The following is a 17,717-nucleotide window of genomic DNA, read 5'->3' on the forward strand; positions in this document are numbered from 1 at the left end:
CTGTTCTGCCCCACCACCCTTTCCGCTTTTGTTGCGTGTCCCCGTCCTCCGCAGAGCTTACAGTGAGGACCACTTGTCTCCTCCTTTTTGCCTGTCAGATTCCCACCGGTCTGCCTGTCTGGTGTAGAGGTCAGGCTAGGGGCCTCCAAAGACCAGGAAATGATTCTCCCAAAATCTGGGATTTCTATCTGCGTGCTAGGTAGGATGAGGAATAAATTTCAGGTTAGTGTTTTGGTTAGTCCCTGGGCAGATCTAGGGACCTGGAGCTAGCCTAGGCTGGGTAGACAGAGAGAGCAGGCCACAAGAAAACTTTCAAGTGCTGTCTCTGGGCGAAGAGAGGGATTCTACTTGTGCACTGGGGCTAGAGTTGTCCTGGGTCCCTGTGTTTATCCAGCTGTTGTTCTCAGCTCTTTAAAGCCCAGAGGAAGGCTGGAAAGCCCCGCTTACTGCTTTGTCACAGGAACAATGGGGCTACATTACAGTCACTGCTCGTGTGTGCACACCTTCTTCTCTGGCACGAAAGGGTCACTGGCCCTTTAAGGGCAATGTGAGTGGGGCCAGCAGTGGGAGCCATAAGGGGGTCAGAGTGCCAGGTTCTCGCCAGGAGCAATCCAGTGGCAAACACCTCCGACCACATCCACCCCCTTTGTGTGTTGTTGCTTCCTCTTTGCTTTTGCCCTTTGGTGTGAGTGCATTTGGGTCTTTGCGGAGCTGGCGTTTTCGACAGGGTGTAGCTTGGTGGCTGCTGGAGAGGAAGCCTGACCTCGGAGCGGCCATGTCAACAAGGAAGCGAGAGCTCGTGGTGAGATGGGGTTGCAGGCAGCAGTTCCGTGAGAGTGCCGTCTTAATGAGAGCAAGCACTGGCCATGGAAGGGCAGCTCACGTGCCGAGCATTCGGCCTGCAAATGCATGTGCTTCCCTTTAGGGCTGTTAGGATCCACTAGCATTTCCCGTCCTGCAAATACAGTCAGCCTCCCAACACTGGACCCGAACTGACACTTTCTAGCTCTCCTTTAGGCCTTTTCTCAGCAGTTGCTTCCTGTGCATAAAAAAGCATCTGATTCGATTAAAGACCAAATGTTTTTTGGGGAAAAGAACAGGAAGCCGTTTCATATGTCACTGCATTGTGAATATATATTTGGTATATTCACCTGGGACTGTGTTGGACTCTTTGGAAGAAAGTAATTCGCTTTGAGCATCAATCACCTTAATTGGGAAGTGAAAATAAAATTGCTGTAGGGTTAACATATAGATTGACTCTGCTGTGTCTTTTTGTGCTCCCTCTACATATTTACCATATTTTCTTTATGAACACCAGAGTGGATATGATACCTTCCCCACCCTGCCCTTAGACCTCTCTTTTCCTGCACAGTAAAGTGATTCTATAAATCAGATTTTTGGGAAGAGGATTATTAATTAAAATTTTCTCCTGCCCATCCTCTGAGGAGCTCAAAGTGGGGTACATGGTTAACTCCCCTCTTTCCAGATGTTTCTCTTCACTACAATCTTGTGAGATAATTTACAGAGAGGGGGAGAAAGACTGGCTCAAGAAGAGCTTTTTGGTCTAGCAAGGACTTTGAACCCGGTCTTCCTGGTTGAAGTCCAACACAGTATCCACTGACTCACATTGACTTCCCAGGAATGCAACGCAGTCAGAGCTAAGCACTTTGAAGTCTCATGGGTTCTTTTCAGTGGGACAAATTGAAGGGAGTAAGTTCCCTTGAAACTTCATGGGCTGAAGTGATCTGCAGATAACTTCCATTTGGTCCTTAGGAACCTAGGAAGCTGCCTTAGATTGAGCTGGACCCTTTGTATTGTCAGCACTGATTGGCAGTAGCTCTTCAGCTTCCAAATAAGAGGCTTTCCAAGCCCTTGCTTGAGATGCAGGAGATCAAACCAGGGAATTTTTCACATGCCAAACCTCTGCTGTCACTGAGGAACGGCCCTTTCCAGCCCATTGTTCGCCTCCTGTACCCTTCTTTGTAAATCCCCTCAGCTGCACCTAGTCATCTAACACAAAGGCTCTGTGGGAAAGGGGAAATTGCTGGATAATGCAGCTTCTTGACAGTATCCCCTTCCTTGTCTTCATTTCACAGGACGTATTATTTGCTGGTTTCCCTTTGTTCAGTGTCAGCTTCAGGTGAACTTCCAGACAGCATACGCGTTAGTGTTTCATCTCCTACAGGCGAGCCTTCTGGGACCCTAAGCCAAAATCAGTGGGGGTCAAATGACTATCACCGTTGCCCTGGTTGCATTTCATTGCCATTTGACCCCATTGTTTTCTCCCACCATCCCAAATTCACAAGCTTGTGCCATGGCAAATCCCCAAGGGCCCGTTTCAGCCAGGAAATCTGAACCAAACTAGTGTGCTTTTCAGGTAACTTTCCGATGACTAGTACTGCTTGAAGCAGCACTGCTGGAAAAGCTGCACGCGCGTGAGTATGTGCTGCGGCTCTCCAGTAGTGGGAGATTTCAGAGGAATAAGAAGATCATTACGTCACTGGCTCCGCAATCTAATTTTGGTCATTAGCATCGTTCAGTTCAAAGGGATTTTTCTTCCTTGTACAGAAGCAGAAACTATAAATGATTTTGCTCTGAGCGTAGAAAGTTTCTCACATTTTATACTTTTAAATCTTACAAGCTTATTAAATCCCTTCTGTTTATTTTGGAGAGACAGTGGAAATCTTCGAGCCTGGATATGGTCTGGATGAACTGTTATTTTTTAGCTGGGAAGAAGCCCAACATAAAGATTCCAAGTAAAAGAGATCTTGTGGTTGTAAACAGCAAAGTCCATTCTGGGCCAGCAGAAAGAAATTGAAATCCTTATTGCCATGCCAGTGTTCAGGACTGAAAATTGTGCAGCGCTACAAAATATTTCCAGCCAGTAGCCTGCAAGCTTCCCAGCCATTGAATGGGCTGCTCTGATGGACATGGAATCTTCCTACACATCATTGCTCTTGAGAAAGAAAAGAATGTAGGACAACACTATGAGGAGACCACTGCTTGAGGTGTAGCCCCCTTTAATTGGAGGAGGAGGAGGAGATTTTCCCATCATGCTGAGTGCTGAACTTTGCCTGCCTGCTCCATGGCTCAGAGTGACCTCCTTTGGTGATCGCTGCCAATCCACTTGGTGCGGGGAAAGGAAAGATAGATAGGCTGGTTGGCTTGCTAAGGAAGAAGAGAAGTGGCCTGTTTGGTAGAGCTGTGTGTGATCCATATACTGATAACACTTGTCTCACCTAAACCTTTGGATGGCTGCCCACAGGGGTTTATGTTGATCTAAAAAGCATGGCAGACAAACCTCAATTTCCTCGATGCAGGAGGAGGAGGAGGTGAGAATGCAGAGCCCAGGGAGTGGTGACACTTGTTCTAAGCACAAGCTGCAGCTTGACTCAGAGTTGGCCCAGGTTTTTCGTTTTATTTTGCATCTGAGTACAGAAAGAACACCCATGTAGCACCTTCTGTTGGCATTCAGGAATGCATGCATGTTGGAATGGACAATTTCCACAGTGATGAAAGAGGAGAAAGCTAGCCTAGCTTGACCAGTGAACCTATTCTGTGTCGGAAATTTTCATGTGTCTGATCAAATAGCCGTTCATTTTAATCAGGTGCTTGGAAAAGTGCTATGTGGCTGAGACTGCTCTATTTAGGTGAATCCCTACCTTTGAGAGCTCCAGTGTGGTACCCACAGACACCTTTTTTTGGTGCCCACCATGGCCCATACCCCTCCTGATTTTAATTTTGATTATTTTAACTGCTGGACTAATATACTTCAAATCTAAGCACTGCCCTCTAGTAATATCTTCTTTAAAACCACTTACAGAAGAGTGGTTTTGTGCTTTGGAGCTCCGGCCCTGTCTCCAAGCATTGATTCTTGGGCAACGTACTTTCCTTTTAATTTTGCCAGATTTTCGTCAGGAAAATGAGTGCTTCCATTTGTCCCACCTTGGCAGCCATTTTGTGAACGTGCACACCCTCCATCAGCAAGCGCATGCGCGCGTGCACATGCACACCATGGCAGTCATTTTGTAAGAATACACACTACATTCTTTCAAAATCCCTGTGGACCAAAGAGGTTGGGGACCCCTGAACTCTTTAGCTCTTGTGTGTCTGTGTTTCCGTATTTGCCTCTTTCAGTTATGTTGCATTCCATATTTCAGTCCTCTCACTTCTTCCCCACAAGGCGCACCTATGTTGGCAGCATGCCTGGACGAATCATCAATGGCTTGAAGACCGTTGGTGTTAACAATCCGGTGTTCCTGCTGGATGAGGTTGACAAACTTGGAAAGAGCCTGCAGGGGGATCCAGCGGCTGCTCTGCTGGAGGTAAGGAATGGGATGAGTTTCTTCCTTGTTATATTTTCCAATTACTGTTTCAAATTGACTGTTTCATGCTAGGTGTGATGCACTTGAGTATCATTTTCTCATCAGACCGTAGGACTTTCAGCAGTGGAAATAATATTGAAGAAGAGAAGGCCAATTCTCTTGATGTATCCCCTTCTTCATCCATTGCCTTGAACATTATGGTTTTTGATGCTTCAAAGCATCAGAAGATCCCTCTTGGAGGGGACCAAAAGTCCATCTGGCCTACAACAACCAAGCATCAGTAGTTCTCTTCCAGTGTTTGTCACCAACATCCAGAATTCATAAAATTATTAGATTTATAATTTGAGAGCTTTATGCTTCTGTATAAGGGATGGGCAAACTTCTTGCATCCAGGGGTATATGCAGTGGTGGGTGGGTGCAGTGATTCGTGTCTGAGTTCAGTAGGGCCTTACCATGAAGTGGGGCAGCTCCAAGGAAGGGAAAGGCTGTGGGGAGTCGGGCACCTATCTGAGGTTGGTCTTTCGCTCAGTAATCAAATTTAGCGGGGAGCTGGTATTGGACTCACACCGGGTCTGCGAGTTTGAGATGATGTTGGAACTCTTTTGCACCATATTGAAATGGGTGGCTATTTTGGATCCTAAGCATAAGGAAGCAAAAAACACAAGGGCAGCTGCTGAATCCTTAGACTGATTACCAAGGGACTAGTTGACATTCTCAGGGAAAGGCATTTTTATTTATAACCCACAACAGCAGGAAGGAAGTGGGGGAGAGCAGTCCAGCTACATTCGTAGAATAGCGAGTAGTTCATACTGGAAATTGCTATGTGAAGGAATTTGTGCACCAAGTAGCGCAAAGTCCAATGATTATATCATCTTAGTATGGTGATAAAGTATTGCTTTTCAGTGCGGCTGAAAACCAGAGACGGCCGTCTGTGCATAACCTGGATTTGCCACTTAACTAAGGGTGGTCGTAGTTAGACGTAAATGTGATTTTACAAGGTTTAAACTGTTTAAATATTGATTGTAGTTAGATTTGGTTAGATCACAGTGTGGTGCTTAAAATTACAGTGTACTTGGCCTTGAGGTTACCTCATTCGGAGTGAGGACGTTGCCTTCAGGTGAACAGTCTTTATACAGGAGGCAGCCCTGTGGTAATTTCTTTCATCCTTAAAACTTCCTGGGGGAGATTGAAATGATTTAAGCATGGGGTGGGGAATCTCAGGCCCAGATCCTGATATAGCCCATCAGAGTTCCCCAAAAGGCCATACCCCTTTCGTGTGCCCCCCAATCACTCAAGCATAATTTCTTTCTGCATTCTAAAACGCTGAAATGCCTTTCTTAAGGCTAAGTTACGGCAGTAAGAGCTTTAAGCTAAAATTTGCTGTAAGCGTTAAATGTTCTTTTTTTTTTTTTTTTAGAACTTTTGGCCCCACACAATAACAGAATGCAGCCCCTGAAAGCTACTCTGAAATCGGATTCTCCCTTCAGGCTGACAAAGGTTCTCTACCTGTGGGCTATGCACTTCCTTACCTGTTGCAGAAGTATTTCCCCTTTGGGAACGATGCATGCATTGAATGCTTAGGCATAAGCCTTCAGATAGAGGTTTGCACCGGCTCTGCCTAGGGTGGATAATTCAAGATGCTGTGACAAAGCCGGATGGGCCTTTTAAATCAAATTCTTGGGGTACAGCCCACTTGGCAGTAAACAGCTATTTCCTGCCACAGACACCTGGAAGGATGAGCCAGAGTGTCTTGTGTTACATACCTTGAGAGTCCAAACAGCGGAGCCGAGGTGCCTTTGTCACTTGAGCAAAGCAGAATGTCTTCCTATTTCCAGTTACTGTGTCAACAAGGGAACATTTGTTCTATATTTAGATGACCCCAGTTGAAGGTTGGAATAGACAGAATAAGATCCAAGAGCTTCTCATTGGAGTGCGTTGGTAGATACCAAAATCAGGCAAACTGCTAAATGTTCACAGAAATTATTCTACACGTTATGGTAACAGACGTTTTGGATGGACATTGGCTTATTTTTATTCTCACTTTTGTAGGTTCTTTTCCCCTGATTCTTTGCATGGTTTTCAGGTCCTGTTAAATTTTATTTTTTTTTTAGTTTTGCAATAGACACAGAGTTTGTCCGTTGAGGGGCAGATTAAAAACAAAAGAAGACCTTTTTCGTCGTGACACCCTTTTAATGAGATGCCCTCCCCAAGAAGGCTTGCCTGGGGTCTACATTGGTGCCAGATGAAAAAACCTTCTCTTTTCTCCCAGGCATTTCGATGTTTAGATATTATGGCCGCTCTTATATTTCTGTATTTTATTACTTTTTAGTGCCATTTTCAGACATGGCTTCCCATTTTAAAATGTTCTCAGTGTACTACAAAATAATATGGGATTAAAAGCAGGACAGCATTTAGATAAAGTAATGGTTGGGGAAAGCCAGGGTGAACCAACAGGTTTTGAGTAACCATCAAGAGCACGTGATTCTCGGTGTGTCTTGCGATGCCATTGCTCGGTTGCCTGGAGCTGACACTCTGTGACTCAGGTAGCAAGGCCTCCCGTGAAGATCCCATTGGCCTTTTGGATCTATTTAGGGGCTCACCGTCTTTCAGTGTCTTTATATTTAATTATTATTCCTGTGCTGTTTGTTGCTTTGTCCTTGCAACTGTTTGTCATCCGCCCAGAGAATATTTCTTATTGGGTGCATTAAAGATATAACAAAGCAGTAATACATAATTTGTGCTAGATAGACAGTTGGGATTTTCTCTGTTTGGATATTTATATCCTACACTTTCTATATCAAGGACAAAGTAGCTAGCAAGTGTTTCATTAAAAAAAAGATTAGTTAAAACAAAACAAAACAAAAATGACTGCCCACTGCTTTCAGCTACTTGATGGCCCTGCAGGTGATTTGGCTCACAGTTCCCATCAGCCTAGGCAGCATGGCCAGTGGTGAGACATGATGGGAATTGTTAGGCCACATCCAAAGAGCCTCCAGTTGTGTACTCCTGCATTGGATAAAAAGTGGTAAATAACTAGCAGGGATAAAAAGTGCCATGATCCAAACCAGGAGCCCACAAAACAATGTTGTTTTACCAAGTACTGGACCATCAAAGAAGGTCTATCCAGACACGTCGTGCAAACAATCCCAAAGTCCCCGATCACAGCAAAGGATGCCTGCCCACTGCCAGTGGTAGGATACCGATCGGGCTCTCCCCTGAGAACTGGGATGTGTGAGAAAGGAACTCTTTAAATATCCTGGGTCTAAATTGTTCAGGACGTCGACGATAATGGCCAAAACTCAGAACTGGGCACAAATTGAGGGCCAGTGAAGGGAGTGCAAAGCAGGGTCATGTGACCTCACCCACCCACCCACCCAGCTCAGGTCAACAATTTTGCTGCCCCATTTAGCACCAAGTTAAGCCTCCACATACTTTATTTCAAAGGCACCTTCCCACAGAGCATGGTGGGGTTTGCCTCCCAGCTTGCTGCATTTCATACTCATGAATATCCACTCCCTGTGAGTGGGTATTTGCTGTATTTTCTTTTGCGTGATCACTGGATGCTACATGGGGCTCCTCCGCGCTGCAGAGCAACTGCATGCATGTCAGCTGCTGTCGCCTTGGCACACGGTACCCGGCTGGCTCCTAGTCCCAGATCAAAGGGGCAGGTGCAAGGCCGTGTCTTCCCAGCATGATCTCAGTACAGCAGCCGAGAATGGAGTTCACTCTCTTGCTTGGACACCGTGAATGGGGGGAAAAAACCATTCTGCTCTTCCATACCATTATTATGCGCGACTGTCCCTTTGATGTATTGGATCTGCCTTAGATGTGGGAGGGTAGAATTCTCCACCACTTAAATGTGCTGTCATCGTCTTGTAAAATTAGACCTCTGCAAGCGTCTAGCTAAGTGAGTCAGGCTTTTGCATGTGGCCTGCTTGCCTTGTTTTTAGCACAAATTGCCCGGAATTGGTCTTCTTCTGAATGTTTATCTGGATGCAGGGCCTGGTATAGAGAGGGTTGTGCAACACTCTCAAAGGCATGCAGAAATTAGAGAGCCTGCATCTTGCCAAATGCAGCTGCAGCTACAGACATGCTGGAACTTCGCTTCGGTAGAATCACACCCACTAATTACATCTGTTATTTCTAAGTACATTAATGACAAGATTTTTATTTTCCGTGCATTGAATGTTCCTTTTGTACCACAGCCCTGTTTCTTCAAATCAAAGGGTTTGAAAGTTCTTCTGGGATTTACTTGATCGGTGCAGATTTCTTTCTGGAAAGCTGCCTTGCTTTTTAGAAGCAAATATTATTTGGGAGACAGCTTAAGATGACTGTCGTTAATCCCCATAAAGTCAGGCTGTTTACTTCATTCAGCAGGGCTCTGTTTATTCCTCTGGGAAAAGTTAGTTTTCACCTGCTACTCTAGCAGATGTTTCTGGTAGCATTGCTGAAGAGCAAAGGAGAGATTCCGAATAACTGGGAAGCACGGTGGCGCACCCTCGAGATCAGGGCCGGCTCTACCACCGGGCAGAGTGAGGAAGTTTCCTTGGTTGGCAGAGGTGGCACAAAGGAGGTGCTGGAAGACAGAGTTGTGGGTTCTGCTCACCCACTCCGCTGGCTTGCTGCCTTTAGGTGCACCACAGCCAGTGCTGAAGAAATATCCCACTGGCAATTCGGCCATCCTTTGTCCACTGGCTCAAACAGCGAAAGGTCTTGGGCTGGACCTGTTCAAAATGGAGAAAGTAACAATGCTTTGGTACACATTTTACATTTGATTCGAAGTGTTCCTCTTGCTAAGTGTTATATTTTACTGAGGTAGACATAAGCATTTATAGAAATCAGTTCCATGATTGTGATACCTGAAGCATGGAATTCTTGGAGTTGACCTACATGTTAACCAGAATTAAATGCTGGGTGGAGGCAGAAGAATTCTGGGCTGTTCCATTCCATTGAGCCTCGTCCCATGCAGTATTGCGTTGCAATTCCCAGACTGCCAGAAAAGCAGGTGTATAGTTGGAATGGCTCACATACTGAATTTCTGTTAACAAGACTGTGTTGTTTGTGCTGCAGCTGACTCCCTTGACTGTCCCTCAGTCTGGAAGCTGCACTGCTGAACAATCTGCTAATTATTCTCAAGGTGCAACAAAATTCCATCCAGGCGTCCATTAGAGGCTACAATTGGTAGACCAGTGCTGAGACATGCCACAAATTAAATAGGGAAAGGACTTGCACCATCACTTGCCAGCTAGTCCCGGGCTCCTGAATGATTTGCCGAGTGAGCATTTGAAACGAGGGCCCTATCTGGGTGGTCACAGCTCCTGTGTTCACCTTGAAGCACCCCAGGAATTGGCATCGCGTGTCCATTTCAATTTAGCCTTCGTTAGCATCCCATTACTGCAGCAGCCGTGGCAATTCTGCTTGGTGGCTGCTTGACAAGGAATTAAGTACAGGGCGGGTGCTTGGTGTGTAAATGCTTGTATCAGTGGCATTTGCTCATCCGATAATGGATGGTAAATTACCCCACTGTTTCCTTCTTGATGGCCTCAGCAGAAAGCTCCACCGACAGCCACTCAACTGGAATAAGAGATAGTGATGGGATTGCACACCACCTTGCTGTGTGTGTCCAAAGAAAGCTGCTTGCCTGTCGCGTAGTCTAATTCCCCTCCCACTCTTGACGTTCCTATGAACCTATTTAAAAGAGTGGGTGGCGGTGGTGGTGGTGCTGTTTTAAGATTATTAACATTTGGACCAGAGTGTTGCTCATCCCCTTCTCCAATCACTTGGGTTCCATCGTCCTCCTCTCTTACCTGTTGTCCCCTCTCACCTGTTGTCCCCTCTCACCACGTGATATGGGAGCAAACTTGTGATACTTACCTCCACCACCGGAGCACAAACTCGGTAGTTTCTTTTCTGCCTTCCTCTCAGTTCTCCCCCTTACTCTCTGCCGCGGCAGATGATCATAATGAATACTGATCGTAAGAGATCCAGAGATTGCTGTGATACAGTGTGCATTGATGTTGCAGACTACAACCATCCGAAGCACTCCAGTGAGAAATTCAGGAAGCAGTGAGGAATCCGAGGCGTGCTTGGAGGCAATTACTGGTGTCCACCCGTGGGCAGCTCAGTGGTCGTCTCCGCGTCTGGCGTGCGACATTCCGGCCCTGCAGACTGTCACTCACATGGCCATCTAAGGACACTGTCAGTTTCGGCCACATGGAGTTGCACAATTCTTCCTGCTTCTTTGATGTCTTCTTAGATGCATGAGGATATACAGCACTGTGGGAACAAAAGCAGCAGTGGGGACCAAGGGTGGGGGCACAGAAGCAACGGCGGGGCTGTGTGTGATTTGTGGGTTGCGTATTGCCCAACCCGGCACTAAACCATGGTTTCTCAATAGTGGCATGCTTCCTTTTTCTTTAATTAAGAATAGCATCTGCTTCTCTAACGTAATTAAGCTATAGCACCTATAGCTCTTGTTTATGGAGAATATTATACGTGGGATTTCTGTACTTCAGGGTATAATTTTAGATTCTTTCTTAAGAACTGCTCTTCATAGTGTACTTGGTACCTTTGGCCAAACATATGAGAACTTGCTGAACATGCTTGAGTGCTTTATACTTAGCTTTAAAAAAACAGACTTGACCCCTAATACAAATGTGCAGACATAAGAGTGCCAGCTACAACCCTGGAATCTTTTTTTCTTCTTCCAGATTTCTTTGAAAGTGTGCATGCCAGGGGTTTACTGGGCAAAAAACCTGGGGTCCCTGCAGAAGTGTTTATGGGCATAAGCAATGAGTTGTGAATGACACACAGGCATGTGACACACTGTTTTAACGCTCATGCTTTCAAACAAGACTATCCAGCCATTAACCTCAGCCCTGCAAATCAGGAATCCTATTTTAACTTTGGAATGTGCATGCCCCTCTTTCTCTGGGCTTGTTGATGCCACACAAGAAGCTTGCTTGAGTAGTTGGGGGACAAAGAAAGCTGCCTCATGGTCTGTCCATCTGGGCTCAGGCTCGGGCTGCAGCCCAATGCTTCTGGAAGGCGCCAGGTTCAGAAAAAGACCGGCTTTCTGTGATGGCAGAACACTTTCCGGGCACTAGCCAGCTGGGCTGCTAATCCAAGGTCCCTGATGCATGTAGGGCATATACTCTGCTTCTGACGCCCGGCCCTTCCCCAGGTCATTTCTTCTTTCTAAGGATCCTGGGAATTGTAGTTCAGGGGCTGAAGCTTAGGGACATCTGGCAGGGAATGTTTTAGCTTCTTCCCCAACTGCATTTCTTACGACCTTTGAGTATAGGGCAAAAGTGAGCAGTCCTGCCAGCTAAACTAGTGGGGAACCTTGGTTAGTCTGTTCTGTACTGAGATATCTCTTGCCTTTCTTTCCCACCCTGGTCTTTCCGATCTTGTTTGCTGTGATCTCATCAGTGGGACCCTCTGGTATTCCCCACCCACTTCTTGAAGATGAGCACTTTTTTAAAAATCTGTTTATAAAAAGAGCCTATATTTCTTGTCACCCTTTTGAAACTTTCTAAAATGCTTAGTAGATTTCTATCTTAATGTCTTCATAAAGGAATTTGATTGCATCTGTGTAGCTGTACCTTCACGTATACTTAATGAAAGGAGCTAAATGCGCAAGATGAACAATTCTCCCCAACACGCTTCTTCTTCTTCTTCTTTTTTCTGCTTTTAAGGTCTTGGATCCTGAGCAAAACCACAGCTTCACAGACCATTATTTGAATGTAGCCTTTGACTTGTCCCAAGTCCTTTTCATCGCCACTGCCAACACTACCGCCACCATCCCACCTGCTTTGCTGGACAGAATGGAGATCATTCAGGTCCCAGGTAAGAGAGAACTGACCTTTGGGCGGGCGGGTTGCCGAGAACCTGAGCGTGCAGAAGCAGCTTCATCCCAGGGTTCGCGAGAGCCATCTCCCTTGCTGTGGCCTCCAGCAGTGGGCAGGCAGCGCAGGCAGGTCCAGAGAAGCTCACAAATTCATTTCATGCCATTTATGACTTTTCTATACCACCCAGCAGCCCAAACTCTGGACAGTTCGAACAGCATGGAGGATGGGCTGCCGTACAAGACCCAAGTTCAGTCCCCAGCATCTCCGGTTTCGAACAAGTTTCAGCAGCTCTGGGGGTCAGGACTTCTTTCAGCCTGAGGGTGGGAGTTTCTTTGCAGAAAACGAGTGGAGGGAGGGGCCAGAGGCAAAAGGCTGGGCCCAGAAGTACCAGCCTGCTTTTGCTTCGAAGTCTTCCTTCCAGTAAATAGGATTTATTTGAAATGAAACCGTGACATGATTGGTGGCCAGGGGAAAGGGAAGGGGTGTGGCCATTTGGGGGACCACTGGAGGGCCAGGCAGGGACCCCAGGTGGAATTGTTCAAAGCCCCTCTTGTCAATTACGTGCCACGTTTTGAAGGATACACACAAGAGGAGAAGATAGAAATCGCACACCGGCATTTGATCCCAAAGCAGTTGGAGCAACATGGACTGACTCCCCAGCAGCTTCAGATTCCTCAGGAAGCAACCCTGGCAATCATCACCCGGTAATATTGATTCACTTGGCTTTTTGCTGCATTTTAGTTCTGTAGCACATTTTTGGAGCTGTCTACAAAATCAGTAATTTAAGAAGTGAAACGTTTCAGGACATTGGAAGAATCATTGGGAAAAACACTTGAAAGGGGCAGGATGAGTGCTGTGAGATGTCAGAGCATCTAAGACTGTGCACAAGCACAGAATAGAATTGAGGTCTTTGTTTTTTAACCTAAGGTTCTAGTCCTTAAGGCTGCAAAAACAGGCCTGAAAGCATTCTGAGCAGTGCCAACTGAACTCTCAGAAGTTGAGCTGCGGGGCAGGTTGCTGAAGTGTTAAGATAGTGGAAGGAAAAACTAAATCCTGAAAAGATGTTTATCTATCTATCTATCTATCTATCTATCTATCTATCTATCTATTTTACTATTCATTGTAAGCCACCCTGAAATACTCTGTAGGGGATGGGATAGAAAAGCTTTGAATGAATGAATGAATGAATGAATGAATGAATGAATGAATGAATAAGATGGAGCAAAACCTTAGCTGCAAATTAAAGGGAAGAACAGTCTTGAAACCATCAGGAAAGGTAAGTTGGGTCTGCACATAGTTCCTTGGAGTATTAAGGCTGTCTCAGAGTGCTCTGAATAGATAGCAACATTCTTCCAGGCTTCACTGGTACATGAGCACAGTTCATCTCTCTTTCCTTCTTGAGCTGGTCCTGAGATGTAGCTGCTACTCCCTTGCAGCTGTCGAAGCGCTTTGCATGTATCTTTTTGCATTTAAATGACTGGAAGTCTGCTTGCCAAACTTGGAGTTCTCTTCTGTTGAAGTTAATAACACCTGTAAGGCAAATCCAAGGTTTCCAGCTCATGTCTATTTAGACCCTCATCAAAAGGGCAACCTTGGCTGCTTCTTTGTGCTAGATACACCCGGGAGGCAGGAGTTCGCTCTTTGGATCGCAAATTTGGAGCCATTTGCCGAGCGGTTGCCGTGAAAGTGGCAGAAGGCCAGCACAAGGAGACAAAGCCAGATCGCTCCGAAGCGACAGAAGGAGGAGGTTTGTGTGCCTTTTATATGGCTCTGCCCGTTGCCAGCTCTCTCTGGCTTGGCAGGTTGCCTAAGAAGGGGCGGGGGGGGCAAGGCCATATTTGAGTTTGTAGATTTGCATATGTTTTGTCCTTGACTGAAATAAATAGGCCGAGATTAGTTGCCGGTGTTCCTCCTCATAAGGAGCGGCAGTTTAATCTGCTTGCGTGTCCCGGGAGAACATCTTCACCGAGCTTGTGGCGGAGGGAGGCCGTTCCAGCAGGGCTAATGGCTAGGCCTTTGCTTTGGCCCGTGAAGCCGCTGATGGCTTGGGGCTCCCGTACACGGAGAGCTGCTGCCATCCTAGTTCCTGTTATGGCAGCAACTGTAAAGGACAGGCCCTCGGTGGGGTGTCCCCGAGGCTGCCCTGCCGTGACTGAGCGCCCTCCGCCCAGATACACCACAAAGCCCGGCAGTTGTCCTCTGCTGGGGACAGGGAAACTCAGGAGAGCGTGGACTGGGGCCAGGGACCGTTGTGCTCAAGCCGGGCTTGCCTGGCCCGGCCGTGTGCCTGCTGGGTTCCAGTGCTAACCCTGTAACACGGGGGGCAGAGCATCGTTGAACCCAAGGGCTGGATTCCATCTCAGAGAAGCTGCGGTGGGTACATTCCGGTGGTGAGCAGGGCCGAAGGCAAAAGGGCTGTGGAAAATACTCCTACATTTTGGCTTGCTCTCTGTAAGTCCGTCATACATTCAGCCTTTTAGAATGGAGGACACAACTGCAGAAATCCAGAAAACCACCAGACTGTTGGCGGTCAGGGAGGGGAGGGGAACAGGGGAAGGGGTTGGCCCTGGAAGGCTGGACTGGGACTACAGGTGGGCCAAATGTGACCCACAGACCTTCAGTTCAAGCAGGTAATGCAAGAAGCGACCTCGAGCAAAGTCACCAAATAATCGCTTCTAATTGTACGACAGCAAAGATCTCTGCATAGAGGAATGGAAGCAACGAGGAGCAATGATGATATTTACAGAACTTAATATCTGATATTTATACCTGTGGGCATGTCCTGCTGCTAAGATCTTTGCATTCAGAAACTCTCTTGCATGGAAGCACCAATATGCCTTCATTAAGAATCTGACATGCATGCCAGAAATATCCCAGGTACCCAATACAGCTGGGGATTCAAGTTTCACTGATAATTTAGGTGCTTCTATATTGACTGGCAGGTTTAACATTACTAACAAGCAGTAGTTTTTTGTCTGGATGAATGCAGAAAGTGATTTTAGGAGAATTGTTCTGTCTGCCAGATGGCGGTTTAGAGGAATGTTTTTATGGGGGATTTGTGTAACATGGGAGAACCTTAAGCCCCTGAATGTTTACCTCATGTTTAAGTTATTGATATAGTGATTGTTAGTGATAGGACTTAAGCCAATATATATATATTTCTCAGACTGAGGAACCAGATAGCGTGTGTGTGTGTGTGTGTGAGAGAGAGAGAGTGAGCGAGCGGGTGGGGGGGGAATCTTTGCACATTTATAGGAAGAACTAGTTTTATCAGAATAGCTCTCAGTTTACTGTTTAATCTTCTATCGAATTGTTACACCTACATGTTAAAAATAATATACTCTTTATATACTATGTGGAAAGTGAGCTAAAGTGTTGACATCTTTCCTCATCTTTCCCTTTACTGCTGTGCCAAAAAATGTGGTTGAGAATGTATTTTAGAAGTCACTTTTCTCGGAGGTGTACACACACGCTTAGGATGTGATAACTTGGGCATGGACGCAGAGAAGTATGTGTGAATATCTTGGCTGGGATTTAGTTAAAAAATGCTAGTTCCATAAGCCCAAAGCCACTTTGGGCTTGTATGTGTCAAAGCCACATGGCTAATTTGCTTTCTGGAATGAACTAAGCAGCTTGCTGGCAACTGCAGCTGTATGCTAAAATATGCTGGTACGTTTGGTATTCCCGGCCTCACCCTTTCTGATTTTGGCCCCATCCACAACTAGAATGTGGCCCCTGAAAGCTTCTGCAGAGGCACCGGGGAGAGAGGAGAGATGAGCAGGAGGGTGGATTGTCCCTTCCCCATCCACACGACAGGGTCTCACCCTCTCCTCCACAGAACCTAGCAGGATGTGTGCATGCAATGTGCTAAACCCCAGGCAGGGTGGACAGTTTCCTGCCGTTCTGTTTGTCGCTGAGAGTGGAAGAGCAGTAACTGATTCGGTAGTGCTAGGGAAACACCCTGAAACATCGCTGCTGCATGTAGGACTGGTGATCTGTTTTTTATTTACTTAATAACCCCCACAACATGCTCAGACTTCTCTGGCCAGCTGTGGGACAGCTTTTTTTGTTTTCTCGTTTTACTAGGGAGACAGTTTGGAAAGCTTTTGACTTCACATGACCATCGCCACTTGTTTACTATTAGATGCAGAACAAAGGGGAGGCTGTGTTCAGCATTCCAGCGAATCCAGGGAAGAAGTTATTTATCGTGTTTAAAATTAGAGCTGGAAATCGCTGCCAGCTAGGAAAGTAATCGCAAGCTGAATGCTTCCAAATGGTGTCAAACTCAAGGTTTTTTCGGGCCGTTTGGAGGAAGCCCAGAAGCACTAAGCTGTGAACAGTTGTCTTTGTGTGGCCCAGCTTGGCAGCAGGCAGAACAGTACATGAGAAAAGTGAGCCCGACAAAACAGGGACGGGGGCTTTCTCTTCGGCCCACGCCAGCATTGGAATGGTGCAGCCATGTTCCAGAAAAGCATGGTGTGGGGGTTGTTTGTAGGAAAGAGGGAGAAGGCAGGCATGTGCTGCCACGCAGACAAGCCGCAATTGTTCAGCGCTGTCGTAAGTTGGGCTGTCCCGGAGGACCTCGTGCAGGCTTGCCTGGCCGCTCCCCAGGTGGTGGCCCACCAGCCGTGTACAGTGGCTTGCCAGCTCCTATTAGTTTCTTCACTGCAGCTGGGCAGCAGCCAGGCCTCAGGGGTGCATCGGGCACTTCCCCCCGAGTGGCCTGTCCTTCATAGCTGGTGGAAACGTTCATCTCCTACCAGTTGTGAAGCGTGTTATGAGTGGAGCCGCCTGGAGCCAGGGGTCAGACTAGATGGCCTGGGAGGCCCCTCCTGGCTTGCTCTGTTTCTACATTTCTATCTTGGGTTGAATGCAGGATGAAGTTGCAGGAACTTTCTCCAGTGGCTTACATCAAGGGTGCTAAACCAGCAGGCCACAGGTGGCCCATGAAGCCACAGGGGCTCTGTCAAGGGGTTCCCCTGCCAATGTGTACACTATGTTTTTCCAATTTGTCTTTACTTGTTTATAAAAAATACAGCTGAGAAGCCTGATGTTTCATTCCAGGCCAGATTGCCTTGTGAATGGTACACAGGGCTTAATAAGTGACATTGCCGTATTCCTGTGCTTCCCACCCCCGTCAGCTGTGGGCAAGTACAGGACTGTTTCAGCTAAAGCATGTGGAGTTTTATGGGCAGAGTGCAGAATCTCAGAATGTATATTTAATTCATTTGTTTGCATAGCAAGTGTGAGGCTTTAAAACACCTGGCCTTTTAACAAAAAAGAAGTCAGTCTCTCTCACCTTACTTTTTAATTTTATCATGGTTTCCCCTTCCAAAGAGCCCAGAGTTCAGCTTCAGTTCTGCAGGAGCAAGAAGAAAAATGCAAATCCCAAGGTGATGGGGCTGTAGGCAGCTGTAAGCTTTGAATAAAGCGGCACGATGGTTATCACACTTAAGGGAATGTCAGTAAAAATGTAGCACTTGGACGAGGCCCCAGATGTGTGGAACCTTCTTGTTCTCTGCCACAAATTCTTCTGTTTTTC

The 17,717-nt window shown here is 46.6% G+C and overlaps 1 protein-coding gene across 1 annotated transcript in view; it reads left to right on the forward strand.

Moving 5' to 3' along the window:
- Positions 1-17,717, forward strand: part of LONP2 (lon peptidase 2, peroxisomal) — a 38,755-nt gene that overhangs the window by 10,588 nt on the left and 10,450 nt on the right. Inside the window, exons 8-11 of the mRNA XM_044428132.1 lie at positions 4,184-4,325; positions 12,023-12,173; positions 12,753-12,879; positions 13,789-13,922. Of these exons, the coding sequence (XP_044284067.1) occupies positions 4,184-4,325; positions 12,023-12,173; positions 12,753-12,879; positions 13,789-13,922 (554 nt within the window). The remainder of the gene's footprint in view (positions 1-4,183; positions 4,326-12,022; positions 12,174-12,752; positions 12,880-13,788; positions 13,923-17,717) is intronic.

This window comes from Varanus komodoensis, unplaced genomic scaffold, assembly GCF_004798865.1.
Source record: "Varanus komodoensis strain SLA01 unplaced genomic scaffold, ASM479886v1 scaffold19, whole genome shotgun sequence".
NCBI lineage: Eukaryota > Metazoa > Chordata > Lepidosauria > Squamata > Varanidae > Varanus > Varanus komodoensis.